General features: G+C 36.1%; 1 protein-coding gene across 1 annotated transcript in view; it reads left to right on the forward strand.

The window, feature by feature from the left end:
• Nucleotides 1–23,083, forward strand: part of LOC306882912 (protocadherin Fat 4-like) — a gene marked incomplete at its 5' end in the record, with an annotated part of 110,793 nt that overhangs the window by 47,106 nt on the left and 40,604 nt on the right. Inside the window, 5 exons of the mRNA XM_079437909.1 lie at nt 4,187–4,318; nt 8,876–9,137; nt 10,005–10,355; nt 13,515–14,437; nt 19,623–19,797. Of these exons, the coding sequence (XP_079294035.1) occupies nt 4,187–4,318; nt 8,876–9,137; nt 10,005–10,355; nt 13,515–14,437; nt 19,623–19,797 (1,843 nt within the window). The remainder of the gene's footprint in view (nt 1–4,186; nt 4,319–8,875; nt 9,138–10,004; nt 10,356–13,514; nt 14,438–19,622; nt 19,798–23,083) is intronic.

A 23,083-nucleotide genomic window follows, 5' to 3' on the forward strand; every position in this document is an offset into this window, starting at 1 on the left:
TAATTTGCATATGAGTCGTGAAATAGATCCAGTTGGATTGATTCTTGTTTTTTACTCTTTATTGAAGATTTGGTTTTAAAGCCTGTCAAGAAAATGAAACACTTCGAATTCCATAAAATAACCTCATGCAATGCAAAATATAGCATACTAAATGTTACTATAAAATTAGTTTCTATTTATTTATAAAAAATATAAATAATAATTCTCATTTATTGTTAAAAATAGAAATGTCAAAATAAAAGAAGTTGATAAAAAGCTATAAAAACATGAATTATGTGAATATATTTTTAATATACATATTAATGCAAATATAAATGTATTATTTTATAGCAACATATAATTGCATGGTGTATAAAGTATTAATATTATTTATAAATCATTTATAAAATAATTAATATTTTTATTGAAAATGATTAGTTATATTTTCATGAAAATGTAAAGTTAATTTAAAAAATACATCAAAATATACAAGCTGACGAAAAGCTATTAATATAGACTTAAATGTGAATATAAATATGAGAATATAAATATTTATGCAAATATGATATCTAAATACAATAATATTTAATTGTATCATTTTTTTAATAATTATTATTTAGAAATAATAATAATAATAATAAGGCCTAATTATTATTAAAAAGATCTGTTTTGATGGCTATGAGGAGCATGTGGTTTATTTTGGATTTAAGCGTAAATCATAAAAATAGTTTGCAGGGTGAATATTGCCAGAAAGAAGAAGAATTATTGTCAAAATGAAGGATCAATTAAAGCTATATTGGTCAAAACAAACAACTTGACTAGATCGCTGAAGTGAGGTGAACTTAAACTCACCTTTCTATCTGTAACTTCAGCCAAACACTACAACACACGCGAGAGACGGCCGTGTTTAATAATAGAGTCAAACTACCTGGAACTGAGACGCAGAGCGCTGAAACTCAATCTCTCTGTGTGTGTGTGTGCGTGTGATGTATTTCACCTGTGTGTGTGTGTGTGTGTGTGTGTGTGTCTTTCACCTGTGTGTGTGTGTGTGTCTTTCACCTGTGTGTGTGTGTGTGTGTCTTTCACCTGTGTGTGTGTGTGTGTGTGTGTGTGTATGTGTCTTTCACCTGTATGTGTGTGTGTGTCTTTCACCTGTGTGTGTTTGTGTGTGTGTGTGTGTGTGTGTGTGTGTGTGTGTGTGTCTTTCACCTGTGTGTGTGTGTGTGTGTGTGTGTGTGTGTGTGTCTTTCACCTGTGTATACTCTCATTAGACACAGGTTTTTCCCGCTCTTCTCTGTTTTGCGCGGCCTGTGTTTGATGCGACTCTCTCAGGGGATTGTGGGTGAAGTAATCTCAGATCAGCGGGTGCAATTATTCCTCGTCCCTCGTGAAGATGCTGGGGTTATTTACACTTCAGAGTGAACGAACACAGCGTAAATATTCATGTGTGTTGACTTTAGCACGTCCCGTGCGCGAGGAGGACACATAGTTCTTCTGCTGTTGCGTTATTCTTGGCGTCCGAACGGCGCGGATCACGCTGCTGAGAAAACAATCAGCTCTTCACCTCTGAACACAGGTCAGAGTCGCTCCGGCCAGAGAACCCTCTGCTGACGTTATTTCTGAACATTCAAAACATGCAGCATTTAAATGTTTAAACGTTTTCTTTCTTGATTATGTGAACGTTAGAGAAAACATTAATTGGAACGTTACATTTTGTTATTTGGCAAACATTATTTGAACGTTACTTTTGAATGTTCTCTAAACCGTCTTAGACAAACCTCCAACTAAAATGTCTCTAAAATGCATAGAGAACTGTGTGTTGTGTTTTGCAAATAGTGTTTTATGAAACTGAAAACTGAGTCAAAGTCTGAGAATTAGTGTCTGGTTTTGTAGATCTGGTTTGTGCTTCTGCTGTTTGAGTGACAGCTTTCAGAAACTGTGTGACAAGGAAAGAGAGTTTGTGTGGAAGCAGCTGAAAAAAAACGAATGTTACTGGAAGAATGTTTGTTCATAACGTTGAGAGAACATTGTCAGAATGTTGTGAGAAGGTTCCCTGTTGGCTGATAATTGAGCTGATTGCTGTATGTTCGTCAGGGGAGCACACTAATGAGGGATACTCATCTCACGGTGGTTTGTCTGCAGCTCCTGACTTCAGCGCTCCACAGGATCTGCTAAACATCCATGCAGCGTTTCCATCTTCTGTTCTTAAAACAAAAGACAAGCAGGAACCCAGAGAGTCCAGAACAATGATTCACACTCTTCTGTGTGTGTGTGTGTGAGTGTGTGTGTGTGTGAATATGAGTGTGAGAGTGTGTGGTGTGTGTGTGTGTGTGTGTGTGTGTGTGTGTGTGTGTAAATATGAGTGTGTGAGAGTGTGAGTGTGTGTGTGTGTTCTCATATTTCTCTCTGATTCTGCTCACAGCTGAGATCTTTTAGATTATGAAGCTCTAGAGCTAAACTGAAACTCTAGATGAGTCCAGATATATAGATATGAGTCTAGATATGGAGATCTTTGATTATGAGTTACATCACATTTGCGTTCTACATCCAAACTACATAGCAGGGTTTCCCAATCTGGGGTTTGTACAAAAGCTAATCATTAATTAAATATTAATACTGCAAACATACTATATATATAATATACACATTTATGCTAATATAAATTTGTTCATGTTTTATTTCATAATAATATATAATTGTATAAAATATAAATACTTATCTATAATTAATTGTATAACTAATAATAAAATTATTGTTATTCATGTAAATGAATTGTTCATCAACACCAAATATTCATGTAAATATGTAGAACTCAGTTTGCATACTATTCATAAACTGTACAGTAAAGTAGTAGTATAGACACAAATATGGAGCTTGTTTTGGACACGCCCCTCATGTGGTCATGTGATCCGCTGGTCACCTGACAGACTAGTCTGTAGCTATATTGAGCTGTCATTTTGATGGATTATTGAATTATTAATTCGACTGAATATTTTTATATCAGGCTTTATAACTGAACCTCTGGTTTGCTTTGTCACGCTCCACTGTGTGAATGAGATGAATAACATGAAGCAGTGAATACTGGATCTCTCTCTCTCTGTGTTTCTGAGCTCACGGCTCTCTGGTGTTAAATGCAGAGTTCTGTAGCTGGGAGTTTTGGGATCTGGCCGCTGTGCTCGTCTGATTTTATGTGTTTTGACTGCAGATGTAAAGAAGACGTGTGAGTTTTTGAATATCATGAGACGCTATGAAATCTGACTGAATGAGCTGCGTTTGAGTCGCTTTGTTAAACAGCTTATTTCTATATTAATGCTGCATTCATGTGTTGATGGAATTGTAATTATGAAATATGTTGTAATTGCAAGATGTCAAGCAACATTTCACTTCTTAACTAATCATAACTAAAGTCAAAAATCAATCCATGTTGATTGATGAAAGGAAAAGGCATCACTATAATACAGTAATTTCCTGCACTGAAAAATATTCAATTTTTACTCAAAAATACTAGTAAATGTCATGAATGACTGCAAGAAATATCAAGTGATTCATTGAATTAAATGTGAAATTTTGAAGTAGAAAGACTGAAATAGTATTCATATTAGCTTTGAATATGTTTAGCTTTGTTTCTACAGTGTGTATATTTAATTGCAAAATATAGAATGATAAATAAACTGGATGGCTACAAAAATATCAATGCATTTATGTATTTGACAGATGCTTTCATCCAAAGTGATTTGAATTGCATTACATTTGTCAGTTCATGCATTTACTGGGAATCAAACGCATGAGCTTTGGAAATATTTGATCTTGAATGTTAACTGAAAAAAATAAAAAGTATTTTAATTTAGGTAGTTGAAGAGCTACAAGTAAAAATAAATAAAAAAAAATAAAATAAATTGACAAAAATTCTAAATATGAATAAATACTGCAATAGTATGTATCTCAATGCTACTTAAACCACACTGGTTGAATGTTGATTTTATGCAGAAAAACTTTGTGCTTTTGTAACATTTCAGTTTCTGAAAAATGACATGAATGTTGTTTTATTGCCTGAAACATATAGCAGATAAGAAAGAAAGCAAGAAAGAAACAGACAGATAAAAATGATAGTTTTGGATGTAAAATGATGGTAATTGATTTCAGCTGTGGGTCTCTGTGTGAAGATCAGGATTCTGTAGATGTTAATGTCTCTCTGTCTCTGTCTCAGGTTGAGATCACTCTGCAGGATGTGAATGATAACCCTCCGGTGTTTCCCACCGACTCGCTGGACATCACCATCCAGGAGAACATCAGCGACGGCTTCAGGATCCTGCAGCTCACGGCCACCGATGCAGATGAGGTACAGATGACTGATGTGATGATGATGATGATGGCTGGCGTGTGGGTGGAGTCTGTGTGGCTCCGCCCCTGAACGCTGTAGCGCTAGATTGATTATAATCACGCAGGACAACGGAGGACTGAAGTTACTGAAGCTTTTTATATTTCAAACCACTGTTTTTAGGATTATGAGAATAAAATATGAACACAAATAACCATTTTTTATCAAACACCAATACAATGTTTTTGTACAGTAAAAATAGTTTAAAGATGGATAAGACAATAATCAAAGAGCCTGAATATAAAAGATGAATTCTTATAAATAATAATTGATTCATTTAATCATTTATTTGTCAGTTTACTATTTACATTAATTATTAAAAGTTTTAAATAAGTTAGATAGCTTTAATATAACTGTATCAATATATTATAAGTATAAATCAGACCAGGAGGAAGAGTTGTGATCCTCTCCTGTTGTTCGTCAGTGTTTTGAACTGAAAAGCTCAAACTGAATGTGATGTTGGCACGCTGGGCAGGAATTATGGGATGTTTGGGCTGTGTGACTGGAGTCCAGGGTTATTCCTGTCCTGATCTCTGCCCACATCTGCACAGAGCGGCCAGAGCTCCAGCTACAGAGAGCGATGCTGATAACACCACCTGTGAGGGGTTTAGCTCGTTGCTAGGGGCTTCTGGTGTAGCTATGCGGTTGCTGGGGGGTTTTGAGTGTTGCTATGCTGTTGCTGGGAGGTTTTGGGTGTTGCTTTGCAGTTGCTAGGGGGTTCTGGTGTTGCTATGCAATTGCTAGGGGGTTTGGGGTGTTGCTATGCAGTGGGTGTTGCTATGCAGTTGCTAGGGGGTTCTGGTGTTGCTATGCAGTTGCTAGGGGGTTCTGGTGTTGCTATGCAGTGGGTGTTGCTATGCAGTTGCTAGGGGGTTCTGGTGTTGCTATGCAGTGGGTGTTGCTATGCAGTTGCTAGGGGGTTCTGGTGTTGCTATGCAGTTGCTAGGGGGTTCTGGTGTTGCTATGCAGTTGAAAAGAGTGTCCGTTTCCTCCTTTTGTGCGTTGGTGGGATTTATCATCCAGCAGGTGAAAATAACCAAATAGGCTCATTGCACGAAACATGGATAAACTATGCTTTAACCTTCATAAACATTCAGAAGCCGATTATACCACGTAATCATGAAAAACATGAGCAAGTGTCTGGTTCATCATTATTGTAATTTAACTGATCTTTTTTAATACTTTTTGAGTTTTTATTTTTAAAAGCTTAGTTTTAATTTAATTTTAGTAATTGTTATTAATTTAATTTGTTTAATTTTACTACTTTTGACATTTTTATGAGTTAGATTTTTTTATATTAAATTTAAATGAAATTATTTCAGTTTTTAGTTCAGTTTTTGTTTTCATTTATTTTCAGTTATTTTTAGTGTTTCAATGTAAACCTATTTTGGTTTCTCATTTACATTTTTTTTTCATCTATTATTTGTTTTATTTAGTTTCAGTTTATGTATTTTGTTGAGTGTTTTTTTCTTTTTCTTTTTTTTTTCAATATGGCTATGCTGTTTTTAGTTGTAATTTGAGCTATTTTAGTACACCAGGTTAAGATAAATGAAAGCGAGAGATGCTGTTTTGGCAGTGAGCTGAACTGGTTTTATATGTTATTGTTTGAGTGAACATGTATTTGATATCAGGTGATGAGGCTGTAGTTGAGGATAATGCAGTCGGTCGGTCAGAGGAAGCAGTTTTCCTCGTCTCTCAGATCTCTCTCTCTCTCTCTGAGTGAGTTTCCGTATGTCGTTCGGTCGCTGCAGATCCAGTTCTGAGCGTTTAGCGGCCGCGGCCGGAAGAGGGGGCGGCTCCAGGTGGCTGATGGGAAATCCAGAGATCTGCTCTGATCAATGGCAGCAGCAGCTCAGGAATCACATTCACTCTTTCTCCTCGTGTTTCTCTTTCCAGCAGAAGGACGACGAGAGAAAAGCACAGGATTCAGAGGATTTGAACCACATTATATGAGCTGAACATATATGTGTGTTTGTTTATCAATATTGGTTTTAGGGCATATACATATATATATATATGTGTTAGTTAACTAAAAAATAAATAAAACCAAAACCATTAAGAAAACATTTCTTATTTACTTATTTTCTACATTTTCATGAAGTTTAACCTAAGGTTCTAAAATAATAACAATAATAATAATAATAAATATATATATAGAAATATTTAACAAAATACTTTGGCATTAAAAAACAAAAAAATCACAAAAACAAAAAATAACTAAAACTAAGATCAACATTAAAACAAATATATAAATCAATTGATTAATATTAAAATAATATATGTGTATATAGCCTAAAAGGATCATTGTTATTTTAGAATTATTTATATACTATTATAGTTTATTAATATTTTGAATAAGCTGTTTTTTAATATATTTTCAGTTTGTTTTGTTTCATTTTTAGTACATTTGATGTCTGTGTTCTAGTTCATTTTTAGTTTCTATTTATTTCCATTTTTATTTTTATTTTTTTCTAGTGTTAGTAAGTCTTCAGTTAGTTGCCAAGGACACATTTCTCATTCATTCATTCATTCATTCATTCATTTATTTATTTATTTATTGATTTATTTATCTAATATTCATATTTAATTTCAGCTTTATTTTAAGAATAGATATATATAGTTTAGTGTAAATAATTGTTTTATCCATTACAGTAAAATTAACAACAAAAAAATCATAATGCAAAAGAATTCCCAAGAATATGCTTTACCGTATTGATTTATCACACTATCTCCACAGCGCTCTTAGTTTGAGACGTGATGCTGTGGTGTTTCTGTAAGCGGATCCTGATCTGCTGCTCTTTGATGTGCTGTCGTCTCTGAACTCGTATTGTCCTGCGCTCAATCGTGGACGTCCCGATCTGTCACTGGCGTTATTCTCTGCTCGTCAGGATCAGATGTGTAGCGTCTGAGAGCCGCGGGTATCAGGGGATCCATTAGCTGGATTTATAGAGGAACCGTATATCCGTACAGTTCAGAGACGCCTGCTGTCTCTCTCAGAGTCTCTCTCTCTCTGTTTCTCGCTGTCTCTCTCAGAGTCTCTCTCTCTCTGTTTCTCTTTGTGTCTCTCTCTCTCTGTCTCTGTCTCTCTGTCTCTCTCTCAGAGTCTCTCTCTCAGTCTCTCTCTCTCTGTCTCTCTCTCAGAGTCTCTCTCTCTCTGTTTCTCTTTGTCTCTCTCAGTCTCTCTCTCTCTCTGTCTCTCTCTCTCTGTTTCTCTTTGTCTCTCTCAGTCTCTCTCTCTCTGTCTCTCTCTCTCTGTTTCTCTTTGTCTCTCTCAGAGTCTCTCTCTCTCTGTCTCTCTCTCTCTCTGTTTCTCTTTGTCTCTCTCAGAGTCTCTCTCTCTTTGTCTCTCTCTTTGTCTCTCTCTCTCTGTCTCTCTCTCTCTCTCTGTCTCTCGCTCATGTGCTGTATATGTGGGTTTGTGTTTCTGGCTGCTGATGTCCGTCAGCTCCAGACTGCAGATCTGACCTCAGGAAACTCAGCACCAGCCTGGAAATGAAATACTTTGCACTCTCACTAATTGGTCCTGTTGTAATCTGAAGTTCATGTGTGACGTTACGAACAGACATTTGTTTCAGTATTTAACACACCATTTATCTGAGCATTATTTAGGTACTTTTATAGTTCTTAGTAATATTTTGAATTAGCTTTTATTTTTATATTTTCGGTTTTCATGTAAATTTTATTTTTAGTTTAGTTTTAGTTAATTATTTTTATTTACATTTTGTTATGTGCACGTTTTAAATGTTTTAGTTTAAGTAAATATTGCTATTAAATATTACTATTTAGTAATATTAATTTTATATTGTTATTTCAGTTTTAGTTTTAGTTCATTTTTTATTTTATTTATCTCTAGTTAGAATTTTGCAGACCATTTATTTTAGCATTATTTATATAATGTTATATTTTGAGTAATATTTAGAATTTGCTTTTATATGTTTATATTTTTCAGTTTTCATTTGAATTTTACTTAATTTTGCTATGATTTTGACTTTTTTTTTTTTTTTTACATTTAATTTGTTTTTTAATTTTTTTATTTAGTTATAATAATTATTTATAATGAATTTTTTTTATTTCAGTTTTGGTTTTAGTTTTTATTTATTTCCAGTTTATTTATTTTTTGTATTTTTAGGTACTTTTTTATTAAATAGTACTCTTTAGTACTTAATATATATATTACATATTAATTTATAAAAAAAATTGTTTAAGTTTTGTTTGTTAGTTTATTTGTTTTCAGTAATTTTAATGCTTCAATGTAAACTTAATTTAGTAAGTTGCCATGGCAGCATTTCCTATTTTCTTTTGAAGTTTTTCATTTTAATATTTATATTTTATTTCAGTTAAATATGTGAATGTGTGACATTATGTACTGACATTATTTTTACTTTATTTCTTAAATCTTGATTTCTGAAAAATGAATCAAACTGAAGTGAGTTTTTGCTTAAAACAAGAAAACAATGTCTGGCAGTGGGCTTGTTTCCCGTTTGAATGAAGTTTGATTGAAGATGTGTTTGTGTGCAGGGAGCGAACGCTCTGGTGACGTATGCCATCATCAGCGGCGCAGACGACAGCTTCCGCATCGACCCCGAGTCCGGCGAGCTGACGGCCATCCGGCGTCTGGACCGCGAGCGCAGATCCAAATACTCGCTGCTGGTGCGAGCCGACGACGGCCAGCAGTCCTCCGACGTCCGAGTCAACATCACGGTCAGCGACGTCAACGATCACGCGCCGCACTTCTCACGCAATGTCTACTCCTTCGACATCCCCGAGGACACCAGTCCAGGTATGAGACACGAGAACAGATCGCTCAGTTCTGATCGCTGTCCATTAGGGTGCAAACCAATTACACGCGATTAATCGATTCAAAATAAAAGTTTGTTTACATATACACTATATTGCCAAAAGTATTGGCACCCCCTTCTAATGAACAGCTTTGACTACTTTAGTAATTTCTATGAGTACAAATCTTAATGTTTAAGCATATAATGATATTCTAGGGAATTGTGTGCTTCTAATTTTATAGCATCAGTTTGGCAGGACCCTTTTCTATTCTAACATGACAATGCCTCTGTGTAGACGCGGTTCAAAAAGAAATGATTGATTGAGTCAGTGTGGAAGAACTTGACTAGTGTTCATAAAGCAGCTGAACACCTCTGGTGTGACTTTAAATGCAGACCTAGAGCCAAAAACTCATCACCAAACACCAATGGCTTGTATATACGAGTACAGTCATTTTAGACACGTCCAAAACTGTTGCAACAGAGATGGAAATACAATTTTTAAATACATGAACTATGTTTCCATCTTTGTTGCCACAGTTTTGGAAGTGCCTTTTTCTGTTCTAAAGAAGGGGGTGTCCCAATACTTTTGTCCACATAGTGTATGTACAAATCATTGGTGTTTGGTGATGGGTTTTTGGCTCAAGGTCTGCATTTAAAGTCACACCAGAGGTGTTCAGCTGCTTTCTGCAGACCAGTCAAGTTCTTCCACACTGACTCAATCAATCATTTCTTCATCCGAGTTCTTATATTTTAAATAATCAAGTTGAACAGCTGAATTCCCAGTGAAAAACTACATTACCCATGATGCTAGTAATCATAGTGAATACTGTTGCATAATCACTCATTTTCTGTTGTTGTTTTCCATCGAGGTTCGATCGTGGCGGCGATTCTGGCCAGCGACTCTGACTCGGGATCAAACGGCGAGATCACATACTCTATAGAGGAGGATGATGAGGATGCCACCTTCCTCCTGAACCCAGTCACTGGTGTTTTTAACGTCAGCCGAGCGCTAGATTACGAGTCTCAGCAGTACTTCATCCTGACGGTGCAGGCCCAGGACGGAGGCGGTCTGTCAAGCTCTGTACGAGTCTACTTCAACCTTCTGGACGTCAACGATAACCCGCCGCGCTTCAACAGCTCCGTCTACAGCAGCTCAGTCCTCGAGAGCATGATTCCCGGAGCTACCGTGCTTAGCCTGAGCGCCGCCGACGCCGACCACGGTAAGACGCGTCGCAACTCATAACGCATTTCTGAGATCTGCCTGAGCTGCTCGCAGTTCCCTTCAGAAAAATATTGGGTAACACTTTATTTTAACAGTCCACTTTAGACATTCTACTAACTATAATTTTGCAACTTCATGTCAACTAGTTCTCGTTAATTTGCAACTACGTGTCTACTAACTCCCAGTAGGGTAGGTTTAGTAGAATAAGTTGACATATACTTGCAAAGTTTCTCATACTCAGTATGTTGTATGTTGTGGACTCATCAAAATAAAGTGTTAGAAGTTATTAATCAGGTCTACTAATACTCTAATGACTGCTAGTTGACATGTAGTTGCAAAGTTACTTACTGTTAGGAGAATGTCTAAACTGGACTATCAAAATAAAGTGTTACCCAAATATTGGGTAACATTTTATTTGACGGTGTCCTTGTTACATGTTACATGTACTTACTATTATAATTACTATTAATTATGGATAATTACATGGAAGTAACACTAAGCCAATCCCAAATCCTAACTCTAACCATATAGTAAGGACATGTAGTTAATTAATATTACTCAGTAATACATGTATAATTACACTGTAACAAGGACACCTTCAAATAAAGTGTAACCAAATATAGTGCACTGTTGCTCCTCAGAGGATATTACACATACATTTATGATCCGTATAATATGATACAAGCCTAAAATATTTACTTGAGATTTTAAGTTAATTTTTCCATAATTTAACAAAAATTTCACGAGTACAAGTGTTTTATTATTATCATTATTATTATGACTTCAAATATTATTTATACATTATTATGTAAATATTTTGTTGTATTTTTTATTTTATTTATTTTCATTTTACATTTTTATGATTGAATTAATTATTAGTTTTTAAATCAACTTGCAAACCCATGTTTCATTCACAGTTACAGGTTTTGTTATTTTTTACTATTTTATTTTATTATGTAAACATTTTGTTGTATTATTTATTTATTTTTATTTTATTTTGATTAATTTAAGCCTAAAATATTTACTTGAGATATTTTTCATAATTTAACATAAATTTCACGGGTGCAAGTGTTTTATTATTATGATTTAAAATTATTTTATTTAAAAAAATATATTATTTATACATTATTATGTAATTTTTTAGTATTCTTTTAATTTAATTTAGATTTTTGTAATTATTTATTTTCATTTTATATTTTTATGACTTAATTATTAGTTTTTAATCAACTTGCAAACCCCAGTTTAATTCACAGTTACAGGTTTTGTAATTTTTTATTTCATTTTATTATGTAAATATTATTATTTTTTTTAATTTTGATTATTTTAAAATTATTTATTTGAATTTAACTTTTTTTATTATTTAATTATTCGTTTGAGTGTAAGAATGTTGGCAAATGCTAATATTAAAGAAATAAAATACTTTTTTATTGAATTAAATTATACTGTATATGATTAATTGTAATTTTCTTTGCCACTTTTTGATTGTTTTTAACAATATTTATGTTTTCTACAACAGAAAATTACATTTAATAATTTAACATCATATTTAAATGGAAGAATGCTGACCAATGATAATATTACAGCATTTACTCTACTGAATGAAATTGTTTTTCACAACATTTATGTGGTTGTCTACAACAGAAAAGTACCTTTGTTCATTTAAATTCAGCATATTTCAACATATTTAGACTCAGGCTAGTCTAGTCTAGTTCAACTGCGGTTAGTTACAGGCAGTGTGTGGGTGAATCTCACAAAATCATGTCTGGGTCATATCAAAATGAATAAAAAGAAAGAAGAGCAGATATTTAGCACAAAGAAGCTGCAGGCTGGATTCTGAGCCGCACATGTTTCTGTGAGATCCATGTCTCAGACTCTAATGTGGTTACGCTGACCTACATTTGTGCTTTTCCTCCCGCTCTTCTGTAAGCGTGTTCATGAGCGCACACTGTCCTCGACGCCTTTCTGACGATATGAGAGCAGGACATCATTGTTAGAGCCTCCTGACCCCTGACCTCTGACCCCTGCGTGCTTAGTGTGGTTCCACATGAGCGGCCAGCATTACAGACGCTCAATTAGAGCTCGTTTACTGTGAACGGAGCAGATCCGTATCACACGCTCACTGTACTGTAACACGTCTGCACAAACACAAACCTCACAAACACATCGTTATACTGCAGAGATACCTCTTCACGCCGTGCTGTTTTACAGTCAAAGTCAATTAACTTTTATTTCTGTTTTATAACCAGCTAACAACACAATGCTCAAATGTAGAGTTTCCCAAACTTTTTGTCAGTTTAACTTATTTACTTATATTTATATATTTACCTAATTATGTCATTTTAATATATACTTGATTATTGACTTGATATATTTGTTCTGATATTTCAGTTGTTTATTTCAGTTTTAGTTTAATTTTTATAATTTTGATGTGTTTTTGTATTTTTTATATTTTTGTGTAATTTTTATTATTTATTATTATTATTATTCCTATTTAGGTTTAAATTTAATTTAATTTCAGTGCTTCAGTTTAAATAATAAATTAAAATAAAATATCTAAAACATTTTATTTCAGCTACTTGCCAAGGCAGAATTTCTCATTTTAATTTAGCTTAACTTGATGTGTTAAAATAACTAAAATAAAAATTTATAAAAACTGTATAGATAAAAACAAAAACTACTAAAAATTACAAAAAGAACACATTACAAAATTGCTCAAATTTTAACTAGAAGTAAAAAAAAAAACACAATATAAAATAAAAACTGATTCATAATATCAATAAAAACTATAACAGTGGTTATATATACAATGGTTTTTCATCTAATATTTTTATTTCATTTCAGTTGGTTAGTTTTAATTAATGATAACAACCTTGATTGTCGCATAACATACAAGTTAACAAATAAAATATTATCTTTTTTTTTTTTTTTTACATTGTTATGATTTAATAAATCATTAAAAATTTCCCATTTTGGGAAACCCTGCTCATAAAAATGCATATCCACACAAATATTGTTATTTTTAAGATATACAGTTATCAGCAACAGTCTTTTTCTGTATTTTGCCACTTTTCAATGTTTTTAAACATCGTTTATGATTTCTACCACAGCAGAGGGGTGACCCCTGATTAAATATAATAACACTAGTGTTGTTTTCCAGGGCCGAATGCGGAGCTGCATTACACGATCGCTTCAGGAGATCCGCAGTCGCAGTTCACCATCACAAACGCCGGCGTCTTACAGACCAGGAAAGCTCTGGACCGGGAAACGCAGTCGTTTTACAATCTCGTCATCACCGTTAACGATCTGGCGCCGCCTCCAATGACCCGCTTCACCAGCACCGCGCAGGTGTCAATAATCCTCCTAGATGTCAACGACTGCCCGCCCACATTCACATCGCAAACCACAGCGTATATTCAAGAGAATACACCGGTGGATACGCTAGTGTTCACAGCGCAAGCAACCGATGCCGACAGCGGCCCCAACAGCTACGTGGAATATTCCCTCAAAGGGCCTTTTGGGAATAAGTTCAGCATCGGGAACATCGACGGCGGCGTGTTTCTGGTTGGCGAACTGGACCGCGAGGAGATGGCCAATTACTCGCTGACCATCGTGGCTACGGATAAAGGTGAGCCACCGCTTTCCTCCAGCATGGAGGTAACGATGATCGTGCTGGACGTGAACGACAACACACCTAGCTTCTCGCAGAACATCTACGACATTGAGATCGAGGAGAACACACTCAGCGGCGCCGACGTCCTGCAGGTGTTCGCCAGCGACGCCGATGAGGGAACCAACGGCCAGATACGCTTCTCCATCGCCGATGGGAACGCTAACTCGGACTTCCGGATCGACTCGGTGACGGGCGTGATTTCGGTGGCAAAGCTGCTGGATCGCGAGACACGCTCGGCATATTCTCTACTGGTGCAGGCGGCGGACCGCGGCAGCAGCCCTCGCGTGGATCGCGCAACCGTTAACATCGTGCTTTTGGACGTAAACGACTGCACGCCTGTGTTTGAGCTCTCGCCGTACAGCGTCAGCGTACAGGAGAACTTAGGAAACCTGCCCAAGAGCATCCTCCAGGCAAGTGCACGGCGTTTATGCTATTGTAATTATCGTAAATATGTTTACAATCATGCATTTTGCAGATGCTTATTTCCAAGGGGATTTATGATAGAGAAACTAGTTGGAAATTGGCATAAACAGCCTCTGAGGTCACGTATTTGGGTTATTTTTGGTATTCAGTGCCTTTTGGACATTATAAAATTTTCAAAATCAAACCGTTTTTAGAGCAACTGTTTTGTAATCAAAATTGGGTGAAATACTTGAAAAAATATAAGCATTTGTGAAACTAAATCTATGAAATGGAAGTCAAAAAATGTCCAAGAAGGTCTTACATTCAAGTGCAATCAAAACACATTCAGGTGCTGTCCAAGAACATCTTACATTTATGGTATCAAAATTATCGTAAATGCCATGTTTTGTCATGAAACTGTAGATGGCGCAGGCTGATGGGATGTTAATGTTAACTGATGATATTCAGAGCTACTACTCGGCACAAGCTGATTGGATCATGTCGCATACGCAGCCAATGAGCTTGCTGCTTTACATATAAATGACTGGGAAATGGGGAAGTCGTGGCCTAATGGTTAGAGAGTCGGACTCGTAATCCAAAGGTTGCGGGTTCGAGTCCCCGGCCGGCAGGGATTGTAGGTGGGGGGAGTGAATGTCCAGTGCTCTCTCCACCCTCAATACCACGACTGAGGTGCCCTTGAGCAAGACACCAAACCCCCAACTGCTCCCCGGACGCCGCACCATAAATGGCTGCCCACTGCTCCGGGTGTGTGTTCACGGTGTGTGTGTGTGTGTGTGTGTGTGTGTGTGTGTGTTCACTGCTGTGTGTGTGCACGTTGGATGGGTTAAATGCAGAGCACGAATTCCGAGTATGGGTCACCATACTTGGCTGAATGTCACTTCACTTCACATGACTGGTTAGCATTCACTTGAGCATTTTGCAGCACACTTTCAGAGCCTCTGAAACCCTCCACCTTCCCCAGCTCCACCTGTATAGATCTGCTACAGGTTATTTTATATGCTATTTGTGCTGCAGCAGTATGTCCTTAAATACTCACAGCAGCATATCGGCGTATGTATTGGCAGTAGTAAGTCCCTGTACTTGCTTTGCAGCAGCAGCAATAATCTACAACATCAGCAGTAACCAACAGCAGCAGATCTATTCCACCAAGACCAAATACATTAAACACTGGCATAGCCATTACCATGATAAAATCCTCAGGGAGTTCATATATTGAAGTCATATATTTGAGTCCTTTTTTTGGTATTTGGTGCCTGTTGGACATCATAACATTTTATTTAATTTTTTTTTTTATTTAAAACAAACAACTTTTTTTGTAATCGTGATTGGGTGAAACACTGGAGGAATAATTTTTGGAAAAGTTTAAGCATTTATGAAACAAAATCTATAAAACAGAAGACACAAAATGTCCAGTAACATCTTACAGGCAAGTACCCCACATTTATGTTATCAAAATTATTGTAAATACATTTATTATCTTGCATTTAGCAGACGCTTTTTCCCAAAGTGACTCATGAAAGTGGGACTAGTTGGAAGAGGCCGAGCTTTCTAGTCGGAAATCAGACATAAACAGCTTCTGAAGACATATATTTGGGTCCTTCCTGGTATTCAGTGCATTTTGGACATCATAAAATGTTGAAAATCAAATACAATTTTCAAAACAACTTTTTATGTAATCATGATCGGGAGATATTTGAAAAATGATCCAGGTCAAGATCATGCAAATAAATGTAAGCATTTATGAAGCAAAATCTATTAAATGGAAGGCCAAACATTGCCAAGGACAAACAAGACTTAAAAAATGAGTTCATGATCTTTACCAGGGACACAGAAGCCACCGAATACAAGGAATGACCCAATTACAACTGGAAAACTCAGAAACTCAGTTTTTGATTGGTCCGGGACACAAACTTTAAACAGTGACTGTTAAGTCTTGTTAATTTTTCCCACAACATTTGCATTGCTTCCTTTTTCTGTTACAGTCATGTATATTTATGGTTTGTAATAAGCATTTGATGTATAGTGTATGTATTTTACACAGCGTTTATTTGACTGAGATTGACTAGATTGTGTGGTGGATGTTTATACAGTTGTAAACGAATGTGACGTTACAATTTATTCAAAATCTGTTGGATATTGTAAATCCAGTATCTAGATATCTCTGAATATCCTAAGTACATTTTGGCTCTATTAAGATTTCATAGGCAAGAATGAACCTAGTGTCCGATGCGACAAACTTGTAATTATGACTTTAGTGAGAGTAGTTCATCTCATTAGAATGGGTGGCTTTGGTTCTACATCATTTATCATTTTTAACATGCAGAAATGAGAGACCAAATTTCCAGCACAAAGCACACTCTGTAACTGGAAGGGCTTGCGTGTTTGACGGCGCAGCTGGAATGATAAATGCTGGGCGTGAATTGGGCTCTGGCTTCCCAGCACAGGGTGACCGAGTGTAAACGCAGAAAGTAATATGCCATGGCTAAATGACATAGTGAGGGTGGTCTCCAATGTCTGAGTCAAAACAAACCTCACCTGAGAGGGAAATGAGCTGGAGTCACGTCTCTTCAGGTGTGCCAGCGCCAGAGTCTCACGCAAACCAACACTGAACGCAAACAAGGCATTTTACAGACCTAAAACACAGAATGAGACCTGTGTGAAAATGAGCAAAGTCCACATGGAATCAGAATTATTAACTTCCAGATAACAATTTCAGCTTATAAAAACGTTTTGGGAACATTGTTTTTTGACATGTTTTGAACATTATTTAAAGATTACGGAAACATTTCTTACAACATTCTAGTAACTTTATTTGAACTTGACTTTGACTATGACTTTTAAAAAACATTAGCGAAAGTTGTGAGAACGATCCTTGTTGGTATACTAAAAAAAAAAAAAAAAAAAAAAAGTCGTGACGTATTGTCAAGTATGGTGACCCATACTCGAAATTGGTGCTCTGCGTTTAACCCATCCAAGTGCACACACACAGCAGTGAGTAGTGAACAAATGCACACACACACACACACGCACACACACACACACACACACCGTGAACACACACCCGGAAAGCTGTTTAGTGTCAAAAACACTGAAGATCTCCTTTGGATGCAAGCTTGTCACCTTTTGGTGAAATTTGGCATTTTGAATTCAAAATAAGTCATTTGTGTGATTTGTGTAGATTTGACTTCTACACTCTCACAAATCCTCAACAAAGCAAGCATAGACACAATGTAAATAAGAGATTCATTATGCAGAGTGTAGTTACATTCACTGATTATAACAGGAGTTTGTTCACTTCTTGTATATAATACATTCAGTTTGAAGTTTTGTTTGTCGTGCTTTCAGGAGTGACAAACAATTATAATTATGTGAGTGAATCTGAACTATATTAGGGTGGGTGAATGGCATTTAAGCTAATGAGTGATTCTTTGCATCATCTACTGGTTATAGTGGTAATATGTAATTTTCATTTTAAAAGTGTTTGTTTTCCATCAGGTGGCAGAAATCGTCCACTTAACTGAAGCATGGCTCATTTTCCATGAGATGAATGAAAATGAGAAATGTCTTCTTTAATGCGACTCTTACTGCACAACTTTAGAGATAAAAGCATAATGAAGTGTTTCAAATATTACATCTTAGTCACCCTTTTCACCCCTGATGATCTCATTCTGCTCAAACAAGACAGATTAAACCAGGTGATGTGCTGGTCTAAGACGGTTTAGCTGGTCAGCCAGCTGACGAAGGTCCTAAAGCTCCTCTGAACCATTTAACAAGACCTGCTTGATCTGTGGAAACCAGATCAGAAAACAACCCTCGGGTAGTTTAATGTTTTTTTTCAGCAGGCTGTTTAGCAGTGTTATTGTAGTAACATTAACACACGGTTCACGGTGTGTGTGTGTGTGTGTGTGTGCACGTTGGATGGGTTAAATGCAGAGCACGAATTCCGAGTATGGGTCACCATACTTGGCAGTATGTCACTTCACTTAATAAATTATGATAGTTTTTTTATATATATTTAAAAAAAAAAAAAAAAAAAAAAAAAATTTTGTAATTTTGTTGTGTTTTTGTGTTTAATTTTGTTTTATTAATTTGTTTTATACGTTTTTTTTTTTTTTTTAGTTATTTTAGTACATCAAGTTAAGCTAAATGAAAATGAGAATTGCTTTCTTAGAAACTATAAACATAAGGTTTTTTTCAGAGCAATTCATAGTTAATGAATATCACGCATATATACCAAATTATTGCTTATGGTGTACTGTTGATGAATTATGACCGTGTATTTTAGCTCCATTATTTTTATGAATGAGCAGCTGGAAGTAGCAAAGCAAAGACATTTCAAAATAAGAGTCCTGGTGTATTTCAGACTTGTTTATAATTAAAAGTCTTGAATTACACACAAAAAATTTTTCCTGCTATTAATGGTATTTTGGACACACAAACTGTAACGTTTTGGCTTTGAATTTGAGATGACATTACTTGTTTTGAGATTTGATGGGTTTGTTCAGTAGGGTAGTGTACATGACAATGTTGATGTATTTGGTCTTGGTGGAGTAGATCTGCTACACTGTTGCTGCTGCAGAGCAAGTACCGAGACTTGCTACTGCCAATACATCCACAACATGCTGCTGTGAGCATGTAAGAAATACTGCTGCTGCAAATATAGCATACATGAAATAACCCCCTATAGCAGTGGTTCTCAAATGTCTCCATGAAGTACCCCCAGCACTGCACGTTTTGTATGTCTCCCTATATCTGACACACCTACTTCAGGTCTCCACTAATGAGCTGATGAGTTGAATCAGGTGTGATAGATGAGGGAAACATACAAAATGTGCAGGGCTGGGGTTACTCCAAGACAGGTTTGAGAACCACTGCCCTATAGCATACATGAATCACCTCGTAGCAGATCTATACAGGTGGAGCTTGGGAAGGTGGAGGTTTTCTGGAGTGCACTGCAAACTGCTACCACAAACATTAACTAATTATTTGAATGTTGAGCAGCGAGATTATTGTCCACCGATACAGAAAAGAACCAATCAGGCATGACATGTGATGATGATGTCATTATGTCATAATGAGATAGATCTATCGGATCTATCTGCGCCATCTAGAGTTTCATGCCAGAACTTTGTATTTGTGCAGATGCTAAAGAAGGTTTGTGTTGTGTTGCAGGTGGTGGCCCGTGATGACGATCTGGGCACTAACGGTCAGATCAGCTACACCCTGAGCAGCGGGAACGACGCGGGAGCGTTCAGCCTCACTTCCAGCGGTCAGCTGAACCTGATACAAACGCTGGACCGAGAAACTCAGGACAAATACACACTCATCATCACGGCACACGACGCAGGTAAGATGGTTCAGATGCTCTGGAACGAGATCGGTCCACTGGTTAGTCAAGTTATCCCATCTCATTGTACAAAGTCACATGACTTTTTTGATGTGCATGGTGGAATTTATTCGGTTAAGTTGTTTCCATCGTAGTTTATGCATATTTTTTCTTATCAGATCAAAATATTATCCTACTCAATTGTGCACATGAGTTTTTATGCACATTTTTTTTTTTAATTCATGCACATCTTGGCATTTCCATCCAGTCTTTTTTTTTATGCGATATTCCAAAATGTGCATAAAAATAGGTGAATGGAAACATAGCTACTGACACGGCATCAGAGAAGTGCTATTTCAGCCAGTGATTTCAGCCTCCAAAAGTATTTTAACATTTTAGAAACATTTCAAAGTAATGATGTTCCCACGTTTTAACCTAAATTTGTTACCTGGGTCACGCCATTTTCCTACTCCAGTAAATGTTTCTTAATTTCAGAATATTCCGATATTTGTACTGGAAAACAAGACAGAAATACTGATGAAGAACATCATTTTTTACAGTGTTGTTGCCAGAATTTCAGTGCATCACTACTGTCGGTGTGTGAGAAAACACGGGGTTGATTTCAGTCTTGATTGAGATTTGTGCAAGAGGTAAAACAGTTTTGAAAGACGTGTTTGCTTTGGCAAGAGATGCATAATTCTTTTGGATGATGAGTGCATGTTTTGTGTTTTTTTTGTGTAGAGTTCAGCGAAAAGGAGCCATGGTTTCAGAACTTGTGTGTAAGCAATTAAAAAAAAAAAAAAGTGAGAAAACATGCCTGGGTTTTAGTTGGGTCTTGATTTTGGGAGGAAATATGACTCTTGAAGTTCTTGACAGCTTTCACCCATATATTGTAAAGTAAGTTTGTGGTAAATACTTTGGCCGTTGAACTTCAGTTGATCTGGAGCTGATGTTAATCTGAGTTGTTTGGAAGGTCCCGGTGTGTGTGTTCTGGTTAACTCCAGTTCTCTGGTTAACCCGTCTGGGCCGCCTGGTGCCTGTCATCCATTCCTCTGAGGTCACGTGATCTGCTGTAATGACAGGGATTTGCCCTGGACTTCGGCGAGAACTTTTGACTATAAATACTGTCCGGAATCTGCCAAGAGCAGGAAACAGCTCTGGAGCGCAGAGAGCAAGTCAAACGATGACTGATGTTTTGGGCCGGACACAATCTGCAGACGTTTTCCACATTTTCTACACCGTTTTCACTAGTAAATCTGCTGAAGTCGGGTTTAAATGTGATCAGATGTGTTAATTGTGATTCGCAGTTCTGCTTTATTACAAAATTGGTTATGAAAGTGAACAACTTTCATTGCTGAAATAAATGATTAAGAATGGTTTTTTCTTGTCTGAAAGGTCCTTAAATCCCCTGTAATTATTTTTGTATGTCATGGTTTTAGTTTTAGATACACTACCAGTCAGTAAGTAAGATTTTGAATGTTTTTAAAGAAGTCTCTTCTGCTCACCAAGCCTGCATTTATTTGATACAATTTACAGCAAAAATAGTAACATTTTGAAATATTTTACTATTTAAAATAACTGTTTTCTATTTGAATATATTTTAAAATGTAATTTATTCCTGTGATTTCAAAGCTGAATTGTTAGCACCATTACTCCAGTCACATGATCCTTTAGAAATCATTCTGATATGATGCTCAAAAACATTTCTGATTATTATTATTGTTTAAAACAGCTGAGTAGATTTTTCAGGTTTCTGTGATGAATCATTTGTAACATTATAAATGTCTTTATCATCACTTTTGATCAATTTTAAGTATCCTTGCTAAATAAAAGTATTAATTTATATACCCCCCCCAACAAAAAAAACACACACACACACACACACATACACATATAATATATATATATCCAAGGATCTTTCTATTCATCAAAGAATCCTGAAAAAAATGTACTCAACTGTTTTCAACATTGATAATAATCAGAAATGTTTGTTGAGCAGTAAATCAGTATATTATTATGATTTCTGAAGATCATGTGACACTGAAGACTGGAGTAATGATGCTGGAAATACAGCTGCAGATCACAGAAATACATTACAGTTTAACACATATTCACACAGAAAACAGCTGTTTGAAATAGTACAAATATTTCAAACTTTTACTGTTTTTGCTGTACTTTGGATCAAATAATAACTATGATAGCCCCGGTGATTAGCGTGACAACATCAGACTAAAACACAGTAATGAACTATAATGCCAGTATTTTGTCTGCACCGATAGTTATGGATAAATAGTGTTGTTATTGAAAAAGCGGGACTATTTTAAAACAGCTGAGCTACTGGCACAGAGAACATTCACAGTTTTCTTCTCTAAAAGCAGCCTGAGCAGATCATGGATCCAGTTTAGGCCGGATCGCACAGATCCGCAGCAGCATATATGTTTATCACAAATAAAGCGTGATTAATGCTGCAAATGTTTACTTGTGTTTGTCTCTGTTTGCGCTGCTCTCTGCCAAAAATCTCAGAAGTCTCCTCCAACACTCGCGAAGCAGAAAAAGCTCCCTAAACGCCGCAGAAAGAGCTCATTGTGCGCTGATCGTGAAATATAGAGCCGGAGCCCGTCTGAAACGCTCCTGGAGCAGCCGAATGATTTTCCCAGTCCTCCTGGCTTTCCAGTAGATTTGTGATTCAGATCCGAGTCGCTTCATCGCCACGTTCAGCAGACGGCGGCGGAGGAAGCCATTATTCCTCGTCTTCTGATCTCATCAACCTTTAGGCTTTGTTCACCGTGTGAACCGTAATAATCAGCTTTTATTCTGGTTATTAAAGCTCATTCTGTAGAAACGTTTTACTGCCACAGGATGGAAACTGTAAGAAAGGGAGGTTTATATCGCACAGTTCTAACTTTTTCTCTGAATTGTAAGATAAAAAATATGCAATTAGCTTTTTTTTATTATTCTACGGCAGAAACAAACAAAAGTCAAAATGATAAGATTTAAATTCAGAATGGCAAGAATTTCAAGATATATACTCAGAATTCAGAGAAATTGAATTGAGAATTCTTATTTTTTTTGGTAGTTTTTCACTGTTTTATCATTTAAATTCTTCCCTGACATATAGTTACAATGTTCTTCAAGTTCTTTTTTTAGTTTTTTTAATAATGTGTAGTAAGTGTTTTCAGTAAGTGTTTGTATTTTTTTTAAATTTAATTAATTATTATTAGCGTTTCATTCATTTACAAACTACATTGGAAAACCCTGTGGTGGTTTATTCTTTGTAAACGGTCCCAATCTTGTTTCTGTGCATGTA

This window comes from Barbus barbus (genome assembly GCF_936440315.1).
Source record: "Barbus barbus genome assembly, chromosome: 17".
Classification (NCBI taxonomy): domain Eukaryota; kingdom Metazoa; phylum Chordata; class Actinopteri; order Cypriniformes; family Cyprinidae; genus Barbus; species Barbus barbus.